Source organism: Sander vitreus, chromosome 10 (assembly GCF_031162955.1).
Source record: "Sander vitreus isolate 19-12246 chromosome 10, sanVit1, whole genome shotgun sequence".
NCBI lineage: Eukaryota > Metazoa > Chordata > Actinopteri > Perciformes > Percidae > Sander > Sander vitreus.
Window position 1 is genome coordinate 11,391,245 of NC_135864.1, and position 22,477 is coordinate 11,413,721.

At 41.5% G+C, this 22,477-nt stretch overlaps 2 protein-coding genes across 3 annotated transcripts in view; one reads left to right on the top strand and one right to left on the bottom strand.

Annotated features, from left to right (window-relative positions):
* LOC144524170 (ecto-NOX disulfide-thiol exchanger 2-like) overlaps positions 1-22,477 on the bottom strand; it is a 184,358-nt gene that overhangs the window by 66,816 nt on the left and 95,065 nt on the right. The window contains exon 4 of the mRNA XM_078260239.1: positions 18,804-18,935. Coding sequence (XP_078116365.1) covers positions 18,804-18,935 — 132 coding nt within the window. The remainder of the gene's footprint in view (positions 1-18,803; positions 18,936-22,477) is intronic.
* On the top strand, positions 6,678-8,816 carry LOC144524169 (uncharacterized). 2 transcript variants are annotated; one of them, XM_078260237.1, is made up of 2 exons: positions 6,678-6,768; positions 6,932-8,816. In XM_078260237.1, exon 2 carries the CDS (start codon positions 7,162-7,164, stop codon positions 8,401-8,403), a length of 1,242 nt encoding a protein of 413 aa, XP_078116363.1. In that variant the 5' UTR covers positions 6,678-6,768; positions 6,932-7,161; the 3' UTR covers positions 8,404-8,816. The 2 variants fall into 2 exon arrangements, with proteins under 2 accessions (XP_078116363.1, XP_078116364.1); XM_078260238.1 differs by having other exon boundaries at positions 6,935-8,816.

Genomic DNA, 22,477 nt, shown 5'->3' on the forward strand with positions numbered 1-22,477 from the left:
CACACTCCTCCTGCTCCCCCTGATCTGACTCTCATTCCCTCTGAGTACCATGACCTGGCCCAAGTATTCAGTAAAGACCAGGCCCTGTCCTTACCCCCCCACCGCCCTTACGATTGCTCCTAGCCCTCCTCCCGGACGCTCCCCTCCTGTCCAGCCGTCTGTTTAACCTGTTGCGTCCGGAGAGAGAGGCTATGGAGCAATACATCAAGGACTCGTTAGCAGCCGGTATCATTCGTCCCTCCTTGTCCCCGCTAGGCGCTGTTTTTTTTTTTTTTGTGACCAAGAAGGATAAGACCCTTCGCCCGTGCATTGATTACCGGGGGCTCAACACCATTACCATAAAAAACAAGTATCCGCTTCCCCTCATGGACTCCGTTTTTGAGTCCCTCTCCCGGTCCACCATTTTTACTAAACTTGATCTCAGAAATGCCTACCATCTTGTGCGTATCCAGGAGGGGGACAAGTGGAAAATCAACTTATACTCCATTAGGACACTATGAATACTTGGTAATGCCTTTCAGTCTCACAAACGCCCCCGCTGTTTTCCAAGCTCTCATTAACAACGTCCTCCGCGACTTTTTACATCGGTTCGTGTTCGTCTAACTTGATGTTCTGCATTTGGGTCCGTTCTGTCCTAAGTGTAACAGTTACAAGTAAAACTCAGCCCAGAGTAGTTTTATTCTCCCCAAAACAAGTTTCCTTTTTATTTTTAAAGAACTATACATAAAAAATAAAAAAAATCACAACTTTTTTTGCAACTTTCACTGTCTCTCGCAACTTCATTGCAACAAAAATACAAAAGACATTGCAACTTTTTACAAAAGCTCCCGCAAAATCAGGCAATTTTTGGCTGCAACAATCTCAAAAAAAGGCCGCGAAATCCTGGAGGGACTGCCCAAGACCCAACCATGAATACGTGTCAGGCCATGTTGACATTATATCACGTCTAATTGGGTCAGGTAGGATGCTGTTCTATTGCCACGGATCACATGTCTGTGTGTGAATGTGCAGTGTCATACTCATCAGAGGATGTTTTCCTGCTCTTTTTAATAGTGGCTGCTCCTTAATTGGTAAAGCATCACACTATTGTCAGTGTTGGTCTTGTCTGTTTTTTTTTCGGTCTGTTCAGGTTGCCCACATTTTGGGTCTGGGGTACTTAATTCATCTCTTTCTTTCCTTGGGTCTCTTTCGGATCAGCTTAAAAAAAAGGATCCTTGAGGACCTCTATCTTTGATGTAATGATGGCTAGCTTACTCACTAACAATGTCAATGCCAATGTCAATGTATCTATATAGCACGTTTAAAGGCAACTGGGTTGACCAAAGGGCTCTACAAGGTAAAAACAACAATAATACAACAATTGAAAACAGAGTACATCACAAAGAAAAATAATGAATAAAAGGTAATAATAGCTTTCCCTAATTGGAAGGAAAGGCCAAAGAAAAAAGATGTGTTTTTAACAGTGATCTGAAGTGTTCGAGAGTAGGGGCCTTTTTAATATGAAATGGTATGAAATGCTTCTCAAATTTAAAGGCGTTGTCGAAATAGACACCAAGACTTCTTATTTTTTGGCCATTTTTAGGCCTTTACTGACAGAACAGCTGAAGAAATGAAAAGGGAGAGAGAGGGTTATGACATGCAGCAAAAGGCCGCAGGTCGGAGTCGAACCCGGGCCCGCTGCGTTGAGGAGTAAACCTGCAGTGGGGAGAACAAGTATTTGATACACTGCCGATTTTGCAGGTTTTCCTACTTACAAAGCATGTAGAGGTTTGTAATTTTTTATCATAGGTACACTTCAACTGTGAGAGACGGAATCTAAAACAAAAATCCAGAAAATCACATTGTATGATTTTTAAATAATTAATTAGCATTTTATTGCATGACATAAGTATTTGATCACCTACCAACCAGTAAGAATTCCGGCTCTCACAGACCTGTTGTTTTTCTTTAAGAAGCCCTCCTGTTCTCCACTCATTACCTGTATTAACTGCACCTGTTTGAACTTGTTACCTGTATAAAAGACACCTGTCCACACACTCAATCAAACAGACTCCAACCTCTCCACAATGGCCAAGACCAGAGAGCTGTCTAAGGACATCAGTGATAAAATTGTAGACCTGCACAAGGCTGGGATGGGCTACAGGATAGGCAAGCAGCTTGGTGAGAAGGCAACAACTGTTTGTGCAATTATTAGAAAATGGAAGAAGTTCAAGATGACGGTCAATCTCCCTCTGTCTGGGGCTCCATGCAAGATCTCACCTTGTGCGGCATCAATGATCAAGAGGAAGGTGAGGGATCAGCCCAGAACTACACGGCAGGACCTGGTCAATGACCTGAAGAGAGCTGGGACCACAGTCTCAAAGAAAACTATTAGTAACACACTACGCCGTCATGGATTAAAATCCTGCAGCGCACGCAAGGTCCCCCTGGTCAAGCCAGCGCATGTCCAGGCCCGTCTGATGTTTGCCAATGACCATCTGGATGATCCAGAGGAGGAATGGGAGAAGGTCATGTGGTCTGATGAGACAAAAATAGAGCTTTTTGGTCCAAACTTTGGAAGAAGAAGAAGGATGAGTACAACCCCAAGTCGACGACCCGAAACACACAGCCAGGGCAACTAAGGAGTGGCTCCGTAAGAAGCATCTCAAGGTCCTGGAGTGGCCTAGCCAGTCTCCAGATCTGAACCCAATAGAAAATCTTTGGAGGGAGTCGTATTGCCCAGCGACAGCCCCGAAACCTGAAGGATCTGGAGAAGGTCTGTATGGAGGAGTGGGCCAAAATCCTGCTGCAGTGTGTGCAAACCTGGTCAAGAACTACAGGAAACGTATGATCTCTGTAATTGTAAACAAAGGTTTCTGTACCAAATATTAAGTTCTGCTTTTCTGATGTATCATATACTTATGTCATGCAATAAAATGCAAATGAATTACTTAAAAATCATACAATGTGATTTTCTGGATTTTTGTTTTAGATTCCGTCACTCACAGTTGAAGAGTACCGATGATAAAAATTATAGACTTCTACATGCTTTGAAAGTGGGAAAACCTGCAAAATTGGCAGTGTATCAAATACTTGTTCTCCCCACTGTATGGGCGCCCGCTTTACCAGTGTTGGGCAAGTTACTTCCAAAATGTCATACATTATAGATTACTAGTTAATGTCATTTGAGAGTAATTAGTTATATAACAATATTACTGTCTCTGAATTGTAATGCGTTACACTACTTTTGCATTATTTTTACTTTCACCATAATAACAGGGGAAGTTTGATTTAGCAGCTAGCTTGTGAATTTCACCACCGGATCAATAAAGTCTCCTCTTTATCCACTTTAATACATCATAGATTATTCATATTTTGTATAATTAATATAAATATGCAATTAATATAAATATGTAACTAAAGCTATAAAAAAAAGATAAGTAAAACGTACAATAGGCCAGTGATTTTCAACCACTGTGCTGGGCACACTTGTGTGCCGTGAGAGATCGTCCTGTGTGCCATGGGAAATTATCAGATTTTACTTAATTGGTCCAACAAATTTTTTTATTGAGTTACTGCAAATAATTTGCCATTGTTGCGCATCTGTGCCTGCAATGTGATGACTGGCAGAGAAATTAAATACTATTCTATGTCAGTAGGTGGCAGTATAGCGCAATAATTACCTTGTTGATTTAAGACGATAGAATTACTGCCACCTGGTGCCAGTGACAGGATGTAAGCAGTAGGGCCGAGATCATCGATTTAAGCCTGCAACATCGATGGATACATTTTTAAAAAGGAAAAATGCAGAGTCTCATTTTATTAGGCTACAATGTGTCATTTTGTAACATTTTTGGTTGGTGGTGTGCCGCGGGATTTTTTTAATGTAAAAAATGTGCCGTGGCTCAAAAAAGGTTGAAAAACACTGCAATAGGCAACTAGTAGAACATGAAAATTACTCAATTAAAAGTACGTTAAAATGTTTGTTTATAGCACTTGAATAAGAAATTCATGTTGTTTAGTTTCAAACACTCTAAAGGAAATGTTCAATTATAGTGTGATTAAAACTGACTATTTACATTATTTACAGTACTTGATTTACAGCTGATTTGTGAAAAGGTACACAACCTTATTTAACAGTAATTTAGTTTTACTGCTAACCGTCACACGATGTGCCTTTACTTTGAAGTAGGCTACACGGAAGTTGTCTGTTGTGTACTCTTGCTAGCTTACTGAGATGCAACATGTCAGGCTTAAGTTGTTCACTTTCTTGTTTGTAAAACTGCAACATATTGAACAGTAAATGGTCACAGTAAGACAAGCGTTTTTGGTCGTCATTCGAAGCCATTCCACTAAAGGCATACTCTCCACGGCTAATAAAATGCAATGATACTTACGTATAGCAAGCCTCAACATTAATTCTCGACATGTTTCTACCTGTTAGCCGCTCGGACACACTGCTGTCCGCGCTGACGTACCGTCACCTGTTGGGACATGCGGTCCATACCGTCTCTGGTTCTGGTTCTGGCTCTGACCACGGGAACAGAAACAGGACAGCTCACTTCAACGCAGCGTACCCAGGTAACAATTTTTGGTTCCCAGAACGTTCTGGTAACGTTCGTTTTTGGTTCTCATGGAAAGTTTTCCTGGCGTTTAGGGAACGTTAGTTTTTGGTTACATCGACCGTTCTCAGAACGTTCCCAGAACGTTCGCCTAACGTTGCAGCCTTTAGAGAACGTTCCCTTACTGTTGTAACCTTTAGAGAACGTTCCCCTACCGTTGTAACCTTTAGAGAACGTTCCCCTAACATTGCAACCTTTAGAGAACGTTCCCCTAACGCTCCCCTACCATTGCAACCTTTAGAGAACGTTCCCCTACTGTTCCCCTACCGTTGTGACCTTTAGAGAACGTTCTCTTAAAGTTTATGGAACGTTCCCCTAACGTTATTTTTTACATTCCCTTAACCTTTAAAACAACTTCAATAACCATGGTACCAAAAAATTAAAAATAAATATATATTTATATAAGAATCAGAATCAGTTTTATTGGCCATATAGACACATGCTGTACAATAGAGACAACATACATATAGGCACATTAACACAATATATTGTATAAATGTAGTGTGCAAAATGCATACTGGAATGATAAAGTATGTAATGTGTAGGTGAATGGCCAAAGTGGGGATGACCCCACTTATCAGCAGTTCAGGAGAGTGATGGCAGTGGGAAAGAAGCTGTTCTTGTGTCTGGTTGTTTTTGTGTGCAGAGATCTGTAGCGCCTGCCAGAGGGGAGGAGGCAGGAGGATAGCAGCAGTGTAGAAGATGGCCAATAGCTCTTGTGGTAGGCCATGCTTCCAGAGTTGCTGTAGGAAGTACATCCTCTGCTGAGCCTTTTTAAGGATGTTAGACTCCCACTTCAAGTCCTGGGAAATGATGGAGCCCAGAAACTTGAATGAGTCCACTTTTGACACTGGGCTGTTGGATATTGTGAGGGGGGGAGCACCGTGGGGTCCTCCGTGTCTGCTGCAGTCAGGCGGGGAAGTTTTTCTGGGAGGCCGCTAGAGTAGCAAGTAGAAGCAAAGTTACAAGTCAAATTAAAATCTTTTATCAGCCAAAATAAGCACAATACTGATGTGAACAATAAAATAACACCTGCCTGTTATAACTCTGCAGATTGTCAGGTCCTGGAAGGCCTTCTTTGCCTTTCTGCCCCGCAGGCTATACGGTTTTACAACGTCATTGGTTGGCACTTGCCGTAGCATGCGACGGATGGCAGTACCTCCGGTCGAACCTCCAAAAGTTGTCAGGAAAAGTGGCTGTAAAACTTATAGAAATACAAATTACACATGTAGAACAAAGTGGAGAGCTTGTACAATATCATTTTGTAAGAGAAGTCAGTTCAGTTATAATATTTGAATTTATGCAATTATATAGTGTTATCTTAGGGCAGGGTAGAGCCACTTAATTACCATTTTGTTCCTCCTCTCCTGTTGACCGAGACTCCTGTCGAACTCCTGCAGCTCGGTGACTGTCGAGCAGGGCGACAGCAACACGTCATCGACTAGAGCAGAGGGAGGTGACTGGGAGCTCCTTGACACTAGAACTGCCATGACGATAATTTTGACCGTTTTGGAATTTATAAGTGCAATAACTTTGCTGAATAAAAAAAATTCAATCCTGCTGGTACCTGACTTTTCCTAAAAGTGTCTGTATTTTCATTTAAAATATTTTTAAAATAAATTACACAAAAGGCAAAGAAAATATGATCAATTTAACCTATTTTGGCCATACAAGGTCATATTGACCACAAGGGTTTTCGCAGTTATCTTTATGTAATTTTTCGCGTGGTTGAAGATGCATCTTGGTTGCTTAGTAACTATCATTGTCTCTGTTAGAGAAATGTCACTAGCGTCACCTAGCCTATTTGTATTTACCGGTAGCCTATTTGATTACAGTAGCCTACACTGCTTTTTATAGCCTATTTAGAAACAAGTTTGTAGTAAAAATGTCCAGAATGAATGACCGAATGAAGAGGAATATGACTGTTGAAATGGCCTTGGAGATGCTTCAGAACATGGGAAGTGATGATTCTGATGCTGGGGCTCTATCGGAGTCGGAGGAGGAAAGTGACAGCGATCATTCCTGGGTGAATGACAGGTCCAACACTTCATCATCAGAGAGTAGGCCAACAAGACTTCGGAACCGGTTACGCTTGATGGTCCCTTTGACGGCGTTGAGCCGGTCACGGCTGATGTTCCCGGTGAGCCGGTCACGGCTGATGTTCCCGGTGAGCCGGTCACGGATGATGTTCCAGGTGAGCAGGTCACGGCTGATGTTCCCGGTGAGTTCCGCTGCATAGCTATTCTGGTCACATTTGCAATTGTAGGCTATCATTATTATTATTATCATTAGTCTATTAGTTATTGTTGTTTTTGGCCTTCCCGAACCAGTAGGCCTACCCCTCGAGCCAACTGAATACAGCCCGCCTGAGTCATCACGGCCGGAGGCGGCTGTGGAAATGGGGAAGGATGGGACGTAGTGGACGGTGCTTCAGCTGACTGAACGTACAGGGAGAAAGCAGAGCCAAAACGTCCTGACGGAAGCTGCTGGCCCCACAGCGCACGCAAAGTGCAACATTGAAGATGCGCTCACGGCCTTTGTGTGTCTTTTCGATAACGGCATGGTGAAGCACATCAGGGACTGCACTGTGGCTGAGGCCCATCGGCACCATGGTGACAGCTCCTGGGACCTGACAGTGGCTGAACTAAAAGCATTTATAGCCCTGCTCTATGTCCGCGGGGCACAGGGTGCAAAACACATCGATGTGGACAGTCTGTGGTCAGATAAATGGGGCTTGCCCTTTTTTACAGAAACAATGGCCAGAAACAGATTTAGAGAGATCATGAAATTCCTGCGGTTCGATAAGAAAGAAACCAGACGCATTCATCTGCAGGATGACAAGTTTGCCCTGGTGTCGGCAACCTGGAACAAGTTTGTGCAGAACAGCATAGCTTGTTACAAGCCTGGTGCTGACATTATGATTGATGAGCAGCTGTTCCCCACCAAGGCCTGGTGCAAATTTATTCAGTACACGGGGAACAAGCCTGATAAATTCGGCATCAAATTTTGGCTGGCTGTGGCTGTGCAGTCCAAATATATGCTGAATGGGGCTCCGTATCTGGGTGAAGAGGAGACGCGGAGCAAAGGTCAGCTAGTGGGAGAGAGTGTGGTGCTGAAACTGGCGGAGCCATTTCTGGGGAAGGGAAGAAACATTACGACTGATAATTTCTTCACCTCCCTAAAGCTAGCCACTGCCTTACAGGCCAAAAAGACCAGCCTGGTTGGCACCCTGGGCAAAGCCAAACGTGAGTTGCCTCCCTCTGTAAAAGAGCAGGCAGAGCTGTTCAGCACAAAGGTGCTGAAATGTGCTAATGCGACACTGACAATTTACCAGGGAACGCTGAGAAAAAATGTGTGCATTCTGACCTCAGTGCACACAAGCGTGGGGATAACAGATGGGCCGAAGGCAAAACCTGAGTCTGTGACTTATAACACCAAATATGGCGTAGATGTGTTGGATCAGATGGCGAAGGCGTACTCCGTGAAAGGCGGTACACAAAGATGGCAGCAAGATTTCAAGAAGGAAGTTTTTGCTGCAGTTGGCAGAGGAGCTGAGAGCCGAGTTTATGGAGGGGAAAAGGGCAACAGCGCACGGTCCCGGTCAGCAGCGACAGCTACCACCGCAACAGGCACAAAAACGCAGGCAGTGCCAGGTGAGGAGGAGCTGCAATCAGAACAAGACAATAGACACCTGCAGCACATGCCGCAAAACCCGTCTGTGGCAATTGTGTCAAAAGAAGAGATGTCACCTGTGTTGACTGTGTTTAAAAAACCAAATGTAGGCTTACACATGTATTTGTAATTAATTGTTTCATGGTTCGTTGGCTCTTTTTGTTTTCAACTCGGTTCCAGCTTTTTCGATTAGCCTATTTTCTGTGTCATTTGTGGTAGAAATGTGTTTAAAAAATATAATCTTAATGTATAAAAAAATGTGAATTTATAGTGCACCAGCAGTAAAATTGCCCGGAGGAAGTTCATGCTGAACTGAGAGCGGAGTTTATGGCGGAAAAAAGGGCAGCGGCGCACGATCCGAGCAGCGCTGCGCACCACAGGCAGTGCCAGGTTAGCTTAGGGTACATGTTCAAATTAGCTACTTTTATATGTTATTTGCTTGTTATGAGTTATGTTGAAAGAATTTCCATACCATATTTTTTGGATATGAATGTAGCCTATGAAGTAATTATGGTTTACTATGCCATGATATGAAGTATTGAAACATGTAGCCTATAGGCCTACTACTCAAATGTATAATTAAACTCGTTACAATGTACATTTTGATGTTATTTTGTTTTTCTAAAGATATCCTAACATAATACATGCATTAATATCACAATTAGGTATTTACCATGAGAGATTATAGAGTTTTAAATCTGGCGGTCAAAATGACCGCTCACGGCAGTTCTAGTAGTTATGGAATCCCGGCACTTCTAGTGTTAAGAGCATGAGCAGCTCATCCATCTTTTCCTCAAATGTGTCCATCCGCTGTGCCATGCGGGTAATGGATGTCCTCATGGCTATGGAATAATTAATTCAATTTCAATTCAATTTATTTATAGTGTCAAATCATAACAGGAATTATCTCAGGACACTTTACAGATAGAGTAGGTCTAGACCACACTATAATTTACAAGGACCCAACAATTCCAGTGATTCCCCCAAGAGCATGCATGAATGCGTAGGTGTGACAGTGGCAAGGAAAAACTCCCTTTTAGGAAGAAACCTCAGACAGACCCAGGCTCTTGGTAGGCGGTGTCTGACGGTGCCGGTTGGGGGTATGATGAACAATGGCAATAATAGTCACAATAAAGATATTGTAATAGTTATAATAGTTCATGGTGTCGTAGAGCACAGCAGGGCGTAACAGGGTGTGGCAGGGCGTTGGCCGGACATAGCAAGTCGAAGCCAGGCATTGCAGTGCGTAGCAGGGTGTAATAGGGCACAGCAGGACGTAGGGCAGAACCACGGCGACAGCTGCCACCATGATGTAGGTGCCATCATGATCCAAGATGATGATGCTGGGCGGAAAAAAAACATAAGGACTCCGGGGAATAAGCTCCCCGGAGCTATGTTAGTAACAAGCATTTCTGTGACACGAATACACACAGATGGAAAGAATGGTTTTAGTTGTTATACATTATATACTTTCATATGTGAACAACTTAAGTGAGTCTTTTTACCTCTCTGTGTGATGAGTCACCTCCCTCTGTGTGATGAGTTCTGCTGTTTACAACAACAAAAAGGTTAAGTTACTCTCAAGTTCCTTGTCATGAAATTGGAAAATTCAAAGCCACTGTACCTTCAACTGGGTCCCAAGATGAAGTGACAGGCCGAGCTTGTGTTACAATAGACCCATCCAGCTCTGGGCGACCGGCTGGTTTCCTGTGTGGTGTTGACTCATCGAAAAAGAAAGTTGATATGAATATTGGTCAGTTCATTTATGGTAGGTTTCTTGCACATGCCATTGCAAAAGATGAACCTATGCTGTTACATTAGACAGTCGCTAAAAAAATAAATAAAAAAAACACTTGCAGGTGGTGGAGGCAGTAGCATCTGCTGACCTGAAAAGGGGCAGGAAGGGACAAACACATCAGAACAGTCACGTGATATGCACCAGGTTGAGTGTCAGTAGTTCCATGGTAGGAAATATGACTCTGGTTTCTTAAATGCATGCATAAATGTTAACTTACGGACAGGGCTTCCGGACACACGCTCCGTCCTGAAATGCTTTCTTGCTTGTGGAATGGATTCATCTGAAATAAAAGACCATACAATTTGTACTGATTGCAAAAAGAATATTTGAAGTGTAAATAATAATACATAGTCTGTACTTAAGGTCTTACCATGATTATCTAAATAAACGATGGATGTATTTAGATAACCAAGGAGGTGTAATCATTAAGACGTGCTAGGTTAGCCTGCAGTTTCATGAATAGAGCTTCTCTTAATACATCCATGGCTTGATCTCTCATCCACGTTACAGGCTTTACAGCATACAGCCCTCGGATGTATCGTAAGATAAGTGTTAAACCCTAAACCCACATCTCTTAGGGACACATAATATATTACATTAACGTAGCTCCACTGTTGCTGTATAATGCTGGCAACCATGTCGGAGCTTTCTTTAAGTTGTTTACCAAAATCTCTCACCTTGTTGTCCAGGTTCCTTATGGTGGTTAAAACATCACCGAGGGAAGGCTCAGTCTCTGTGGCCAACTTTAATGTATCCATACTACGGGGCTAGCAGCGCTCGCAGCATAGCTAGCTGTAGAAAGCTAACTTGTTTCCCGCGTTAGCATTCAGGCTAGCAGTCTTGAGCGGAGGAAAGTCTTTACTGTTGACAGCCGACAATGGCTTTCTTGGTATCTTCGTCCTACCTTGCGTTATAACACCGTCGGTGAAGTGTAGTCAGCATATGTTTTAGTCAGTGGCAGTATTTCAGTTCGAATTTGGGACCAAACGAACTGATCTTTTGTCTGCCATGTTCGCCAGGTGTGTATACCGGTGTTGTATACGGAAGTCAGGACAGGACTTGAATTGGTCACCTGAAAGCAGAGGCACTGTCTTCCCCCTACTGGCGTGGGGGTGTAACGGTTGGATTTGTACACTGAACTGAGCCACTTGTTAGAAGTGAAATGTAAAATAAAAGAAGTGAATTTTCTTAGTTGTGAAAATCGTTCTATTGGTAGATGCTTGTTTTAAGTATTTTCACATAATACAGTTAAAAAAACGAAATCAAGCACACAAGTATTGTTTTTAACAAAATTGTTATCAGACTAAAAATAAATATATTCTCTTGCTATGTTGTTTATCTTACTTAGATTTCATAAGACCAATAATTTTTGAGTGAATCTAAATCAAGTGACTGCAAACCTTTTATATGCTACTTCAAAAAAATGATGAGTAAATGGAGCTGGTTTAAATAAACATTTTCAAAACCGCACTCAGAACAACCAAAAACAACCAAAAACAACCAAATGGGAATATTGTGTGGAGGTACAGTGCAACCACAGGAGAACGTTTCAGTTGGTTGGTTCCCTTAATGTTTAGGGAATGTTATAACCCTGAGGGAACATTCCCTAAACGTTAGTTTTTGGTCTGGTTTGAACTAACCTTTAGGGAACCAGAAACTAACGTTCCCCAACGTTCCCTAAACATTCTGTGTTAGTGGGGTAATAACTCCTGAAAATAATATCCAAAATCTGTCTCTGCAGTCATCTCAACCATCGAATACAGCAACAGGAAATAACAGTCACAGCTTTTTTTTTTTTTTCCTGTGTTGGTGAATTCTTAAAAAAACAATGCACCACTAAATGTTGCGTTAAAATGCGTTGTAACTCGCGTTACTGAGATTGTAACGAGTATAATATTACCGAAATGTAATTAGTAATGTGTTACATTACTGCGTTACAGCAAAAAGGAATACATTACTGTAATTGCGTTACTTTTGTAACGCGTTACTCCCAACACTGCGCTTTACCAACTGAGCCATCCGGGCGCCTGACACCAAGACTCTTTACAGTGGAGCAAATATTAGGCGCTAGTGGGCCTAGGTTGCCGACATCAACCAGATCGTGATGTAACCTCGGTTTTGTCTCTGTTGAGGAAGTTTAGGCTCATCCATCTTTTAATGTCATTTAGACGATCAAGCAGGGGCTGCCACGAGCCCTAGTTTTAGATTTTAGATTTTAGGTTTAAGATTTAAAGGCCTCATGTTTTTCAAATATGGACGCCAAGGGCAGCATATATAATGAGTAGAGACGCACCGATTACAATTTTCTAAGCCATTTCCGATTTTTCATTGAGTTTGACCTGCCAATACTGATTTTAGCCGATTCCGATTTCATTTTTCTAACCACTTTACAGGACACAAATATTTATTTTCTATCTTTTCTTTAATAGAACATTTCACATTTTGCATAGAATTTTTTTTTTAACAGATAATCGGTCACTATAAAATAGAGCTATATAAATTACTCCTGGTTATGGAAGAACCATTTCCTTCTTTTCACATCCAATATCCAACAAAAAAATTATGTATTCAGCAAACTAAACCGTCTATAAGCAGTGATTGTTAAGAGTGCATGTCGGAGAATAGCGCGGACACGCGCTTCACACTGCGAGCGCGAATGCGCGTCACCTGGCGGAAAAATGAGAGAAAGGAAAAAAAGAGACTCGCAGTCCGGAGGATATCTAGCAAGTGGAGATTGTGTGTGCGCCTCCTTGAGAACTGTAAGTCGTATAACTTATGTTGTCAGTTCATTGTTAGCTGGTGATTTCGTTGTTTGTGTTCTTCACCTGCTAGCTAGTTGCACGTGGCTGTTGATTCGATATAGTGGCGATTGTTGAACGCCCTTGCTCACGTTTGTATTTTATGTGCGTTATTTACATGCTCCAGTAGTTACACTGCATTAAGATAATGTAATTAATAGTGGGTTTATTGTTATTATTTGCTAGCCAATATATAATTCCTATACATTGTGTATGGTAGCCTTTACAATGTTATTTATTTACAGCAGTTGACCGGCATAAAATCGGCATATGTCACCAGCCAATTCTGGTCACCAGCCGGTCAATCGGTGCATCTCTAATAATGATAATAGGATAGGGCCTTGAGGGACACCGCAGGTTAATGGGGCCGTCTCGGAACAGTAATCGCCAAGGTGGACAGAGAAGCTCCTATCTGTGAGGTATGATTGGAACCAGTACAGTACTTTGAATTCCTTCACACTGTCCCAAGCGTGACAAGAGGATTGAGTGGTCAACAGTGTCGAAGGCAGCGGTGAGGTCTAAGAGTATCAGGATGGTGGGGACTCCTGAATCAACAGTTAAGATTAGGTCATTAAAAACTCTTAAAAGGGAGGTTTCAGTGCTATGACGGGGTTTAAAACCAGACAAGATACAACATGTCAACAAGAACATTTGGAGCTGTATTTTTCCCTCTATTAACTTATTTGGCATCTGTGTCTAAACCTAAACTTAGAACATCTCTTTGTACTGAACCCCTAAAGACGATACTGATAATTCTCACCTAAATCCAAACATGACAACAAACAGGCCTATTTTCCAAATGTTGGAGTATTCATTTAAAAAGTATGAATAACCTTCAAATAAATCACACACACACTGTTCAGTTGGAAAGTAATGGAGACCTGTCAGGTTTTCTGTAGTTTAGAGCCAACACAGAGCAGGATTCTTTTAGTCGTGATGGAGAGTTGATAGTCATCTGCATTAAATCAAAGACGTAAAACATGACAAGTGACTTAGTGTGTGTTTGCATCTTTCTTTTATAGCTTGCGTCAAGTTCTGCTCTATGCTTTGTGTGTGTGTGTGTGTGTGTGTGTGTGTGTGTGTGGGAGGCTCATGGGGGAAGGAATGCATGTGCTGAGTATGTTCAGAGTGGCTCAAAAAGTGTAAGAGGTTCAGGGCTAACAGACTATAAATGTGTAGGTGCATCGCCTGCCAAAGTCTACTGAACCTATGGATTATGGATGAAGTTCAGCAGAGGTCATGTTTACTGCTCAGAGGCATCCTTTCAGCTGCCTGTTTAAGTGCAGGCAGAACAGGGATAGTAGACGCACAGTCATAACTCAGAATGCACTTAGCAGTCCACTTTGATTGACCCTAGATTTACGCTTCATAAATGGTTAAAGGGAAAGCGACAGACAGAGATGGTAGGAGTGGAGTCAAAGAAAAAGAACTGATAGGAGTCCTTCAAAAAGAATGATTTCATCCTGTCTGACAAGTGTCCATCTGTCTGTCTGCAGATGGATAATACTGAGCTCTGTCTGAGACAAAAGTACCTGATTTCCTTATGAGCATGGAGATTATAATAGAGATATGCATCATGTAAAAAAAATTACCAATGCTGTCACAAAATGACGAAACGATTATGGTACTTTTTAACGGAAGGTGTTTAAAGGAGAGCTTAATTCAAGTCCTTAATATAAGTGAAAACACATGATATAAAATTTAGATTTTAAGGATTAAGATTGAAGTCTATAGGTTTTATTTTGTAATTTCCTTGAATTCATATGTACTCAGTTGGTAGCATGACCCACTTTATTGCATGTACCGTTTGGGTTTTTCAGTGCAACCGAGTGAAGGCTGAAACCGTGAAAGCTCTCAGCTCTCTAAAAACCCGATGAACAGCATGTGCTCTAATGTGGCTGTGGGTTGCAGCAGCTGACTCAGCTGTAATGAGACATTAATGAAGATGTTGGTTAATTTGGGCTGGCGAGGGAGAGAGAGGGAGGGACGGGGAATAGGAAGGAGGGAGGAGGGAGGAAGAGGCAAAGCTAGGGAAGCACCAGCTGCTTTTCCAGATGATCCATGGGGGGAGCCACAGCTGTCCCCTTCACCCGACCCTCCTCCCCTCTGTCTTCTCTACACCACCATTCAGAAACTGCTTCAGCAAAACGACTTTAATGAAGATATATTACCACAACTAAGACCTTATCCATTCTTTGCCACACAGATTAAATCCCTCGATACACTTCTCCCTCTTGATGTGTGGGCAAGAGAGTGTTTCCCTCCCTCTCCATCAGGGAAAGCTCCCACTCTGTCGGTAATGTTTATGATACTCGTGAGAGGAGAGCTGGCAGAGGCTGTTCTGAGTGTGAAAGCAGTAAATACCACAAATGAAATGAAATAAGTGAACTGTGGTAGTAAAGGGCAGCAAATTCAACACCCATATTTGTAAATATGGATTCAAATGACAATCATATGCATGTATGTGAAGTGAACACAAATAAAAAGCATGTGCTAAGTTCCACAAATAAGGTAAGAAAAAAAACTCCAGAGAAATGACTAATCAGAGGGAGAGCGAAACAGTGGAGCCTAACCTTATGTTACAAATGGAAAGGGGAATTGGTAAGACTGACTGTAATGTTCTCAATGCAGAATACTTAACAATGAAGTACTCTCTTAGTTTGTAATGACATTGTAAAATAATAAACAGATGTGCACACAGGCCAATGCTTCATTAATCTTAAAGCTCGCAAGCTTTAAAATATGTATCCAGTGTTCTGAGAGTAATTTTAATGAAGTGTTATAAGTCTCATGTTGGCTGAGATGGTGTGTGCTCTCTTAAGGACAAAATAATGGCACAGTGCTCTGATTGGTTACATGTGTTCATTATGCTCATGAGTTGTCAAAAAAAGAGATGTAGCAGCAAGTTTCCATGTTGAATCCACAAGGTTCTGCGTCTTTGAACAGCGTTCTTTGCTAATCATTACCCGTATTAATAATTATTATACCTAATTATAATACATTAAGTATCCACATGAGGGGACGTTTTCTCACATTTACAGTTGGTGCATTCATTCATTTTATGGCCGCATGTAGACTTATGCACAGATGACTAAGCTTACATGTCTCAGACCCTCGTGGACAGCTATGCAAAAAGTATAGTTTAAGCTTTAGCCTGGGGTTCAAAATTCTTTCCTCTGGGGTGACCTTTAATGACTACTACTTTACTGCTACTCTTGTCCATGGGAATTTTTGACTCTTTGTACATGACGTACTGTAGAAAGTTAATAAAGTATAGTTATGAGACTTGAGCTTTAACATAGTGTACTCTGTCTCTTATTGTTCAGATATGATTGTCCATTAAAAAATATCCTTTCAAATGTGGCTCAGAATAAACGTTACACTCCTTGTGAGCAAATTAATGTAGATGAGTTAAAGGTGTAGTTTATTAAAGCAATTTGAGAGTGAACTTTCTCACACAAAACACTATTCCTGATTGGCAGACAGCACCAGCTCCTCTAAATTAAATGCTGTGAAAATGCATCAGAGGAATTCAGCACTTTTTTTAGTGTGGTGTACCAATCAACACCCAGTTATGAACTGAACTGTTGTTAGTCTAAACAGCCTGTTTTTTTATTTTTTATATCAAACACAACATTACACTATGTTAATTAGCCAGGGGAACTATATTCTTATTTCAGTAAAGTGGGCTGTTTATGCTTGCCTGTTCATGGTGAGACCAAAACTGTCTGTGGAGAAGAACATAGCCTAAATGTCCATCTTCTGTACTTAAGTTTATGGTTTCTGTACAAATAATTTCTTTTATTGTTGACTGTGTTTGTATGATAACACAGTAACTGTGCATTAGTGTTTTCAGGGCATAGCGGTACCCGCTGAGTCATACTCTTCAACAAAAGAAGTCTGCTCATGCCTCAGTTGGGGTTGTGACCCGTAGTTTAAGAAACCAGGCCTTAGAGGGATTATGGGATGTTGATGTGTTTATACAGTATATCTTGCATTTAAGCGAGCTAAGTTATACAGAAGGGATCAGCATGAAGAAACATTATCTACTCTTAAACCCCTCTGTTGTAAACTTGGCAGATTTGATATGCCAACACACACGCACTACATGCTGGCACATTATCAGCTGCTAACCAAATGTGACCTGATGGTAGGCACTAGTTATACATAACTCTATTTCTAAGTACATAGGCTGAGCCCTCTGATATGTCTCCCATTGGAACAGTTTGACATGTTGGGATGTAAGATAATTCTTTTACTTGCAGAGAGTTAGATGAGATACCACTCTCATATCTGTCTATTAGATATGAAGCTCTAGCTTAACTGCTTAGCTTAGCTTAGCATAAAGACTGGAAACGGGGAAACAGCTAGCCCGGCTCAGTCCACAGGTAACAAAATCTGCCTACAAGTGCCTCCAAAGTTAGCCAAGCAAGCTGTTATTTTATACTTTGTTTAATCGCACAAAAACCAAAGTGTATAAAAGACAATTTCTGGTTTTTACAGGGGGTTATGTGCAAGATTTCTTTGGTGCGATCAGTGAGTCTTGTCCTTGTCCTCAAATCATTGCGCTTGGCCAACAAATGGTTCCGCAGTGGCCATTAGAGATGCTAGTAGGTGGATTTTGTTACCTTAGGACAGAGCCAGGCTAGCTCGGTTTCTTCCTGCTTTCAGTCTTTATGCTAAGCAAAGATAACCGGCTGCTGTATAGACATGTGAGAGGTGTAGATCCTCTCATCTAGAAGACATCTCCAGCTCTCTGTCTCAGCAGGGCAAGGGATATAATTAAAGACCCTTCCCACCCCAGTCAGCACCTGTTCAACGTCCTGCCCTCTGGCAGCTGGTACGGGTGCATAAAGAGACAAACAGACTACAAAACAGTTTCTTCCCCTGGGCCATCAGAACTCCTAATTCCTGCAAATAACATTACCTGGCAACATGGAAAATCATTTAAATATGAAATGCATTGCTATTTTATCCCATCACTGACCCCCTCTCATGTGCAATTCTTATATTTTATTTATCTATTTATTTAAATCTTACGTCCTGAATGTATGTGATGTCTTGTTTTGTTTTTATTGTTAAAACTGTCGTTCACTGAACATAAGAACTCTCCAAATGTAATTGTATGTTACCATGTTCAATATAAATAAAGGATATCTATCTATCCATCTATCAAACTCTGGGCAAAAAAATCTAATAATTTCAAAAATTGCATAAATCTTTCACCTATACTAAAATGTGCATTTATGTGCTCAGCCAATCAGGATGAACCTAGTCAACCCCATGGGGGCTGGATGAGGGTTACTTACTTTTCAGTGACTCGTGGAACTCCTGTGTACAGTCAGACAAGGATGATTTACAGCCCCCACGGGCCCCACAGGTACGTATAAAAGCATACACACGTCATCATCCTTTGGACACATTTGCCATTTCCAAACCTTTACTTAACCAAGAAAATGAGCTAACAGCATATTATTCATTATAATTGCCTGGGGGAGTAGATGCAGAGGAGGGGAAGCTCTACACATTCAAACATTGACGCATCGGGAGCTGCCCAGTGCGATGAGAACAACTTCTCCCGTGCTGATGCTCAACGACTTGCTCAAGGGCAGCGGAGGGGGCGGAAACACTGTTACTCATGCGTCCTCCTACACACATTTTGTTCTAGCCAGTCTGTGGATTCAAGAACAACCAAAAAAGGTTCTGTAACCTTTAGGTGGCTGTTTCTCCCCCCTCTAAACATGTAGGCAGCTATACCTCACTTAAAGTGTATCTTCCAACCACAAAAAGTGTCAACTTAAGTCTAACAAGTTCATTTTTTATGAGCTGTGGGATAGAAATTCCCACATCAATATATTCCCTGTACAACACAATGCATTTCCGTGCGGGACGGTGTGATCTGTTTGGCAGCATGTAGCATGTTTTCTGTGGTACCTGGCATGGGCTGCTGTCCAGTCATGCTTATCGGAGGCATGCCCAGGTTGCTCATGGCTGTTGCCCAGGCGTTGGGGTCTGACATGGGCATTGTCATGGAGTTAGAAGCCATGGTCATGTTATGGTTTGCAACTGGAGAGAGAGACACACAAGAGGAAAGAAAGAGTGAGATTTAAAATTCCCTTTTCGGCTCGTTATTCGAGTTTCCCCCCCCCCAAAAAAAAAGGTGCATTGATTTAGATGGGTTAAAGGAATTCTGTCACCCTGCTTTCAGTCTAACAGCCAAAACACACTGGGCGCATAAGCATCACGTATAGCAGCGTAGCTACTTTTATTTCAGCGCCAATGTTATCCACACACACACACACACACTACAATTACCACAGTTTTCCCCACTCAGCCTGTCTCTTTCTATCAGAGAGAGAGAGAGAGAGAGTTAATTTTCTTTCTTTCTTTTAATAAGTTAAAGAAACCTTAAAAATGTATAATAAATAAATTACATGTTTTTGCTGATACTTTTAATAATGAATGGAATTATATTCCTCACACTTTCAACTTCTGAATTGACCTTTTACAGTAGTGGAATTATTTCGTTTAATAAATACAAGACCTGACCAAAGTTAAACTTGACACACAATACACAAAGGCATAAAGCAGTGTACATATAACATTGCCTCAAAGCAAAGTATAAATGCAGACATTTTATCTGAGGCATAAAACACTGACAATTCTCCAACCTACCACTAACAATACACATCAGCTGCCACACAAAACCTCAGGCTTGTGGTTTTCTGCCAAATCCTAAGTCTTGCATAGAAAAGCAAATTCAGATCCCCATAGATAAAAACCCTGCAGTAAAGTCAACAAGAACACATCATACATTCACCGGCAGCTCATTCTCCTGATCTGTAGTTCATATCACAGCTCTAAGTACTCTTACAACTCTTGCTGGTTGAGCTCCTGCTCAGACCTGTAAATTACCAAGCTGCAGCGGCTGCTGGCTGAGCCACAAGCCTGTCCCTCTTTTTCCTGACACTTAGTTTAACTGTGGTAACCCAAACCAGCACTGAACAGCAATGGAATTTTACACCTTAAAAAAGTTTTTCCCAACTGCTGGTTTAATTCTACTCACAGTGTGTGTGTGCGGTCCCTGGCAAATTCACTCTCCCACTGACAGAACACCACCAAGAAGCTTCTTGTGCTGCTTTTCTTCAAATATGCTGGAGAGATGTTTACAAACAAAGCAGCAATATGTTTTCCACAGGACATAAACATGATAGTGTAATTATGATGTAACTGATATAAACATTTCAAGGACCCCAACAGCTTGACTACTTATATGTAATTGTTATGATTAAGGCTGTAATTAACTAGCAGCTTTGCATTTGATAGCCTTATAGGCAATAGTATAGGCTTTGACAAAAGCGAAACTATCAGTATCAGCATGCTTGTCATATAGCAACAGGACTGTTTTACATTGCCTTTCATTCTGCTTATTAATATTCTTCTAAAAATTCCGCTAACACAACAACAGCGTCCCTGCTCAGACCCACTCTATGTTGCCATGGAGAGGTCCGATAACGCACTGATTGCTGTGGTGTCGCAATGTTAATGTTCCCGACAGGAGCTTCACAGGCCTGTTAACTGCTTACAACCCTATTAGCTGTCCTGCTGACTGGGTGGCAGTACACTCAGAGGAGAGATAATACAGTGGGAGGAGAGGAGTGGTAAAACATTAAGCTTTACTACACATCCATGATCGCTGTGATGCAGGTTTACAACACAGGGAGTGATAGGAGTCCAAATGAAAACTAATGCAGGGTTTAACAATAGACTGGCAGTAGAACGCTGATTTAGACTGGAAAAGAGGTCAGAAATTGGCCCAGTTGGGCATGTGCCCAGAAATAGTTTCCTGACTACTATTTCTCACCTTGTGACACTGTTATCCTTCCTCTGCGATCTGCCCACTCTCCACTTTCTTACGTCTTTTTTAACAAACAAGATTGCGTGCCAGCTCAGAGTTAGTCAGAGCGTAGTGTGGTGCATTTGAGGGGGCTGCTACTTTTGAATACAAAGCAAGAAAAGCATCAGTTACCCATTAGATGAAAATGATGAATCAATCATCACGAGGTTTGTACCATTTGTCAGCAATAAGGTGCTCAGAGCTGGCTAAGTTGCCAAATACACATGCCAATAATGGCATCAAATGCCAGCAAATGTTGGCAGTAACACCTACACTAAGCCTGAGTGATTGTAAAGTGACTAGTTGACAACCATCTTCAGTAATTGAATAATGTGTTAGCAAGATGACTATGCACTCTTGGTTTGTATTTGCAATCACATAAGCCATTAGTAGGTCAACTTAGTTGGCACCACTATAGTACAAAATGTTTACATATCAAGCCATCAATCTTAAACTACATATCCTTCATTACATTCTTTAAATTGAGCTACTGTATAAAAAAAACACATTAGTTATATAAATTGAATAAATTTAAACAGTAACGTTTATACAGCGTGAGGGGGAGAGAGCAGCTGACTATTCGAGCCGTGTATAATTATGACTTGAGCTGATTGAGAGGCAGTGCGCCGCTGCTACATGTATACAGCGAAAACCCTGCACGTGTGATGTTGCTGTTGCGCGATGTAAATCATGCATGCGGCGCCCGAGTGCATTTGACCGGTATAAAATTGGCATATTTCAGTCTGACCGGCAGGTCGCCGGTCATGGCCGATGACGTGAAAATCAGCCAATTCCGGTCAATCGGTGCATCTCTACAAATTAGGTGTGAATCCATCAACTGGTTTGGAGCGAATAATCTAGGCTACAACGTAGATTCAACAGAAGGTGGCGCTATAGGCTACGCATGACTGTAATCCGCCAGTAAACAGAGTCGAAGAAGTAGAGGTTGCTAACCAGAAACAAAACAAGTCACCTAATTGGCCAACCCATTTACGAGACAAAATGGAGAGAGCTCTTCAGGAATTTGGTTCAGTTGGGCAGGTTTTAATTGTTCTTTCATGAAAGCTAGTATTGGCTATGTTTTATGCTGTCCGGAGACAAATACACGTTCTGGGAATGTCCATGAAGACACCGACAACAGAAACAGCTGATCAGCCATGTGAGTTAAATGTTCGTCAGAACTTATTTGGCAAAGGCGTTTTAATATCAATCAACTTGTTTTTCGACAAAGGCAAAAACCCTTCAAGCAAACGTAAAAACTTTATTGCACAAATTGAGTAAGTCTAATTGAATGTTGATGTTTCCATCTAGCTTTTTTAATGACATACTTCAAAATGTGCATAGAAGTAGGTGAATGGAAACAAGGCTATACTGAGGTGTCTCCATGACAAAATGAGCAAACTTAATCTGCTGAAGAAGCTATGGTTAAAAGTTAACAAAAGCTAGTAAGTGGACCTTGAGCTAAGATTATTTATCAAACTTATTTTTGGTCATGGTCTGAGTTTACACAAATGTGGTGTTAACCATCTCTGTGCCCCAATGTACAATTAATAAAAGAACACAAGTAAATTACTGTTTTATGTATGCCCTCAGAAAATATATAAGAAGCTCTTTCTCTGAAATGAAATTTGCATTTCTTTTTAAAGATGGCCTACTCTCTGTATTGGTGTATAAACTTTCCTCACATGGTGGCACTCTACTTGTTCAAATC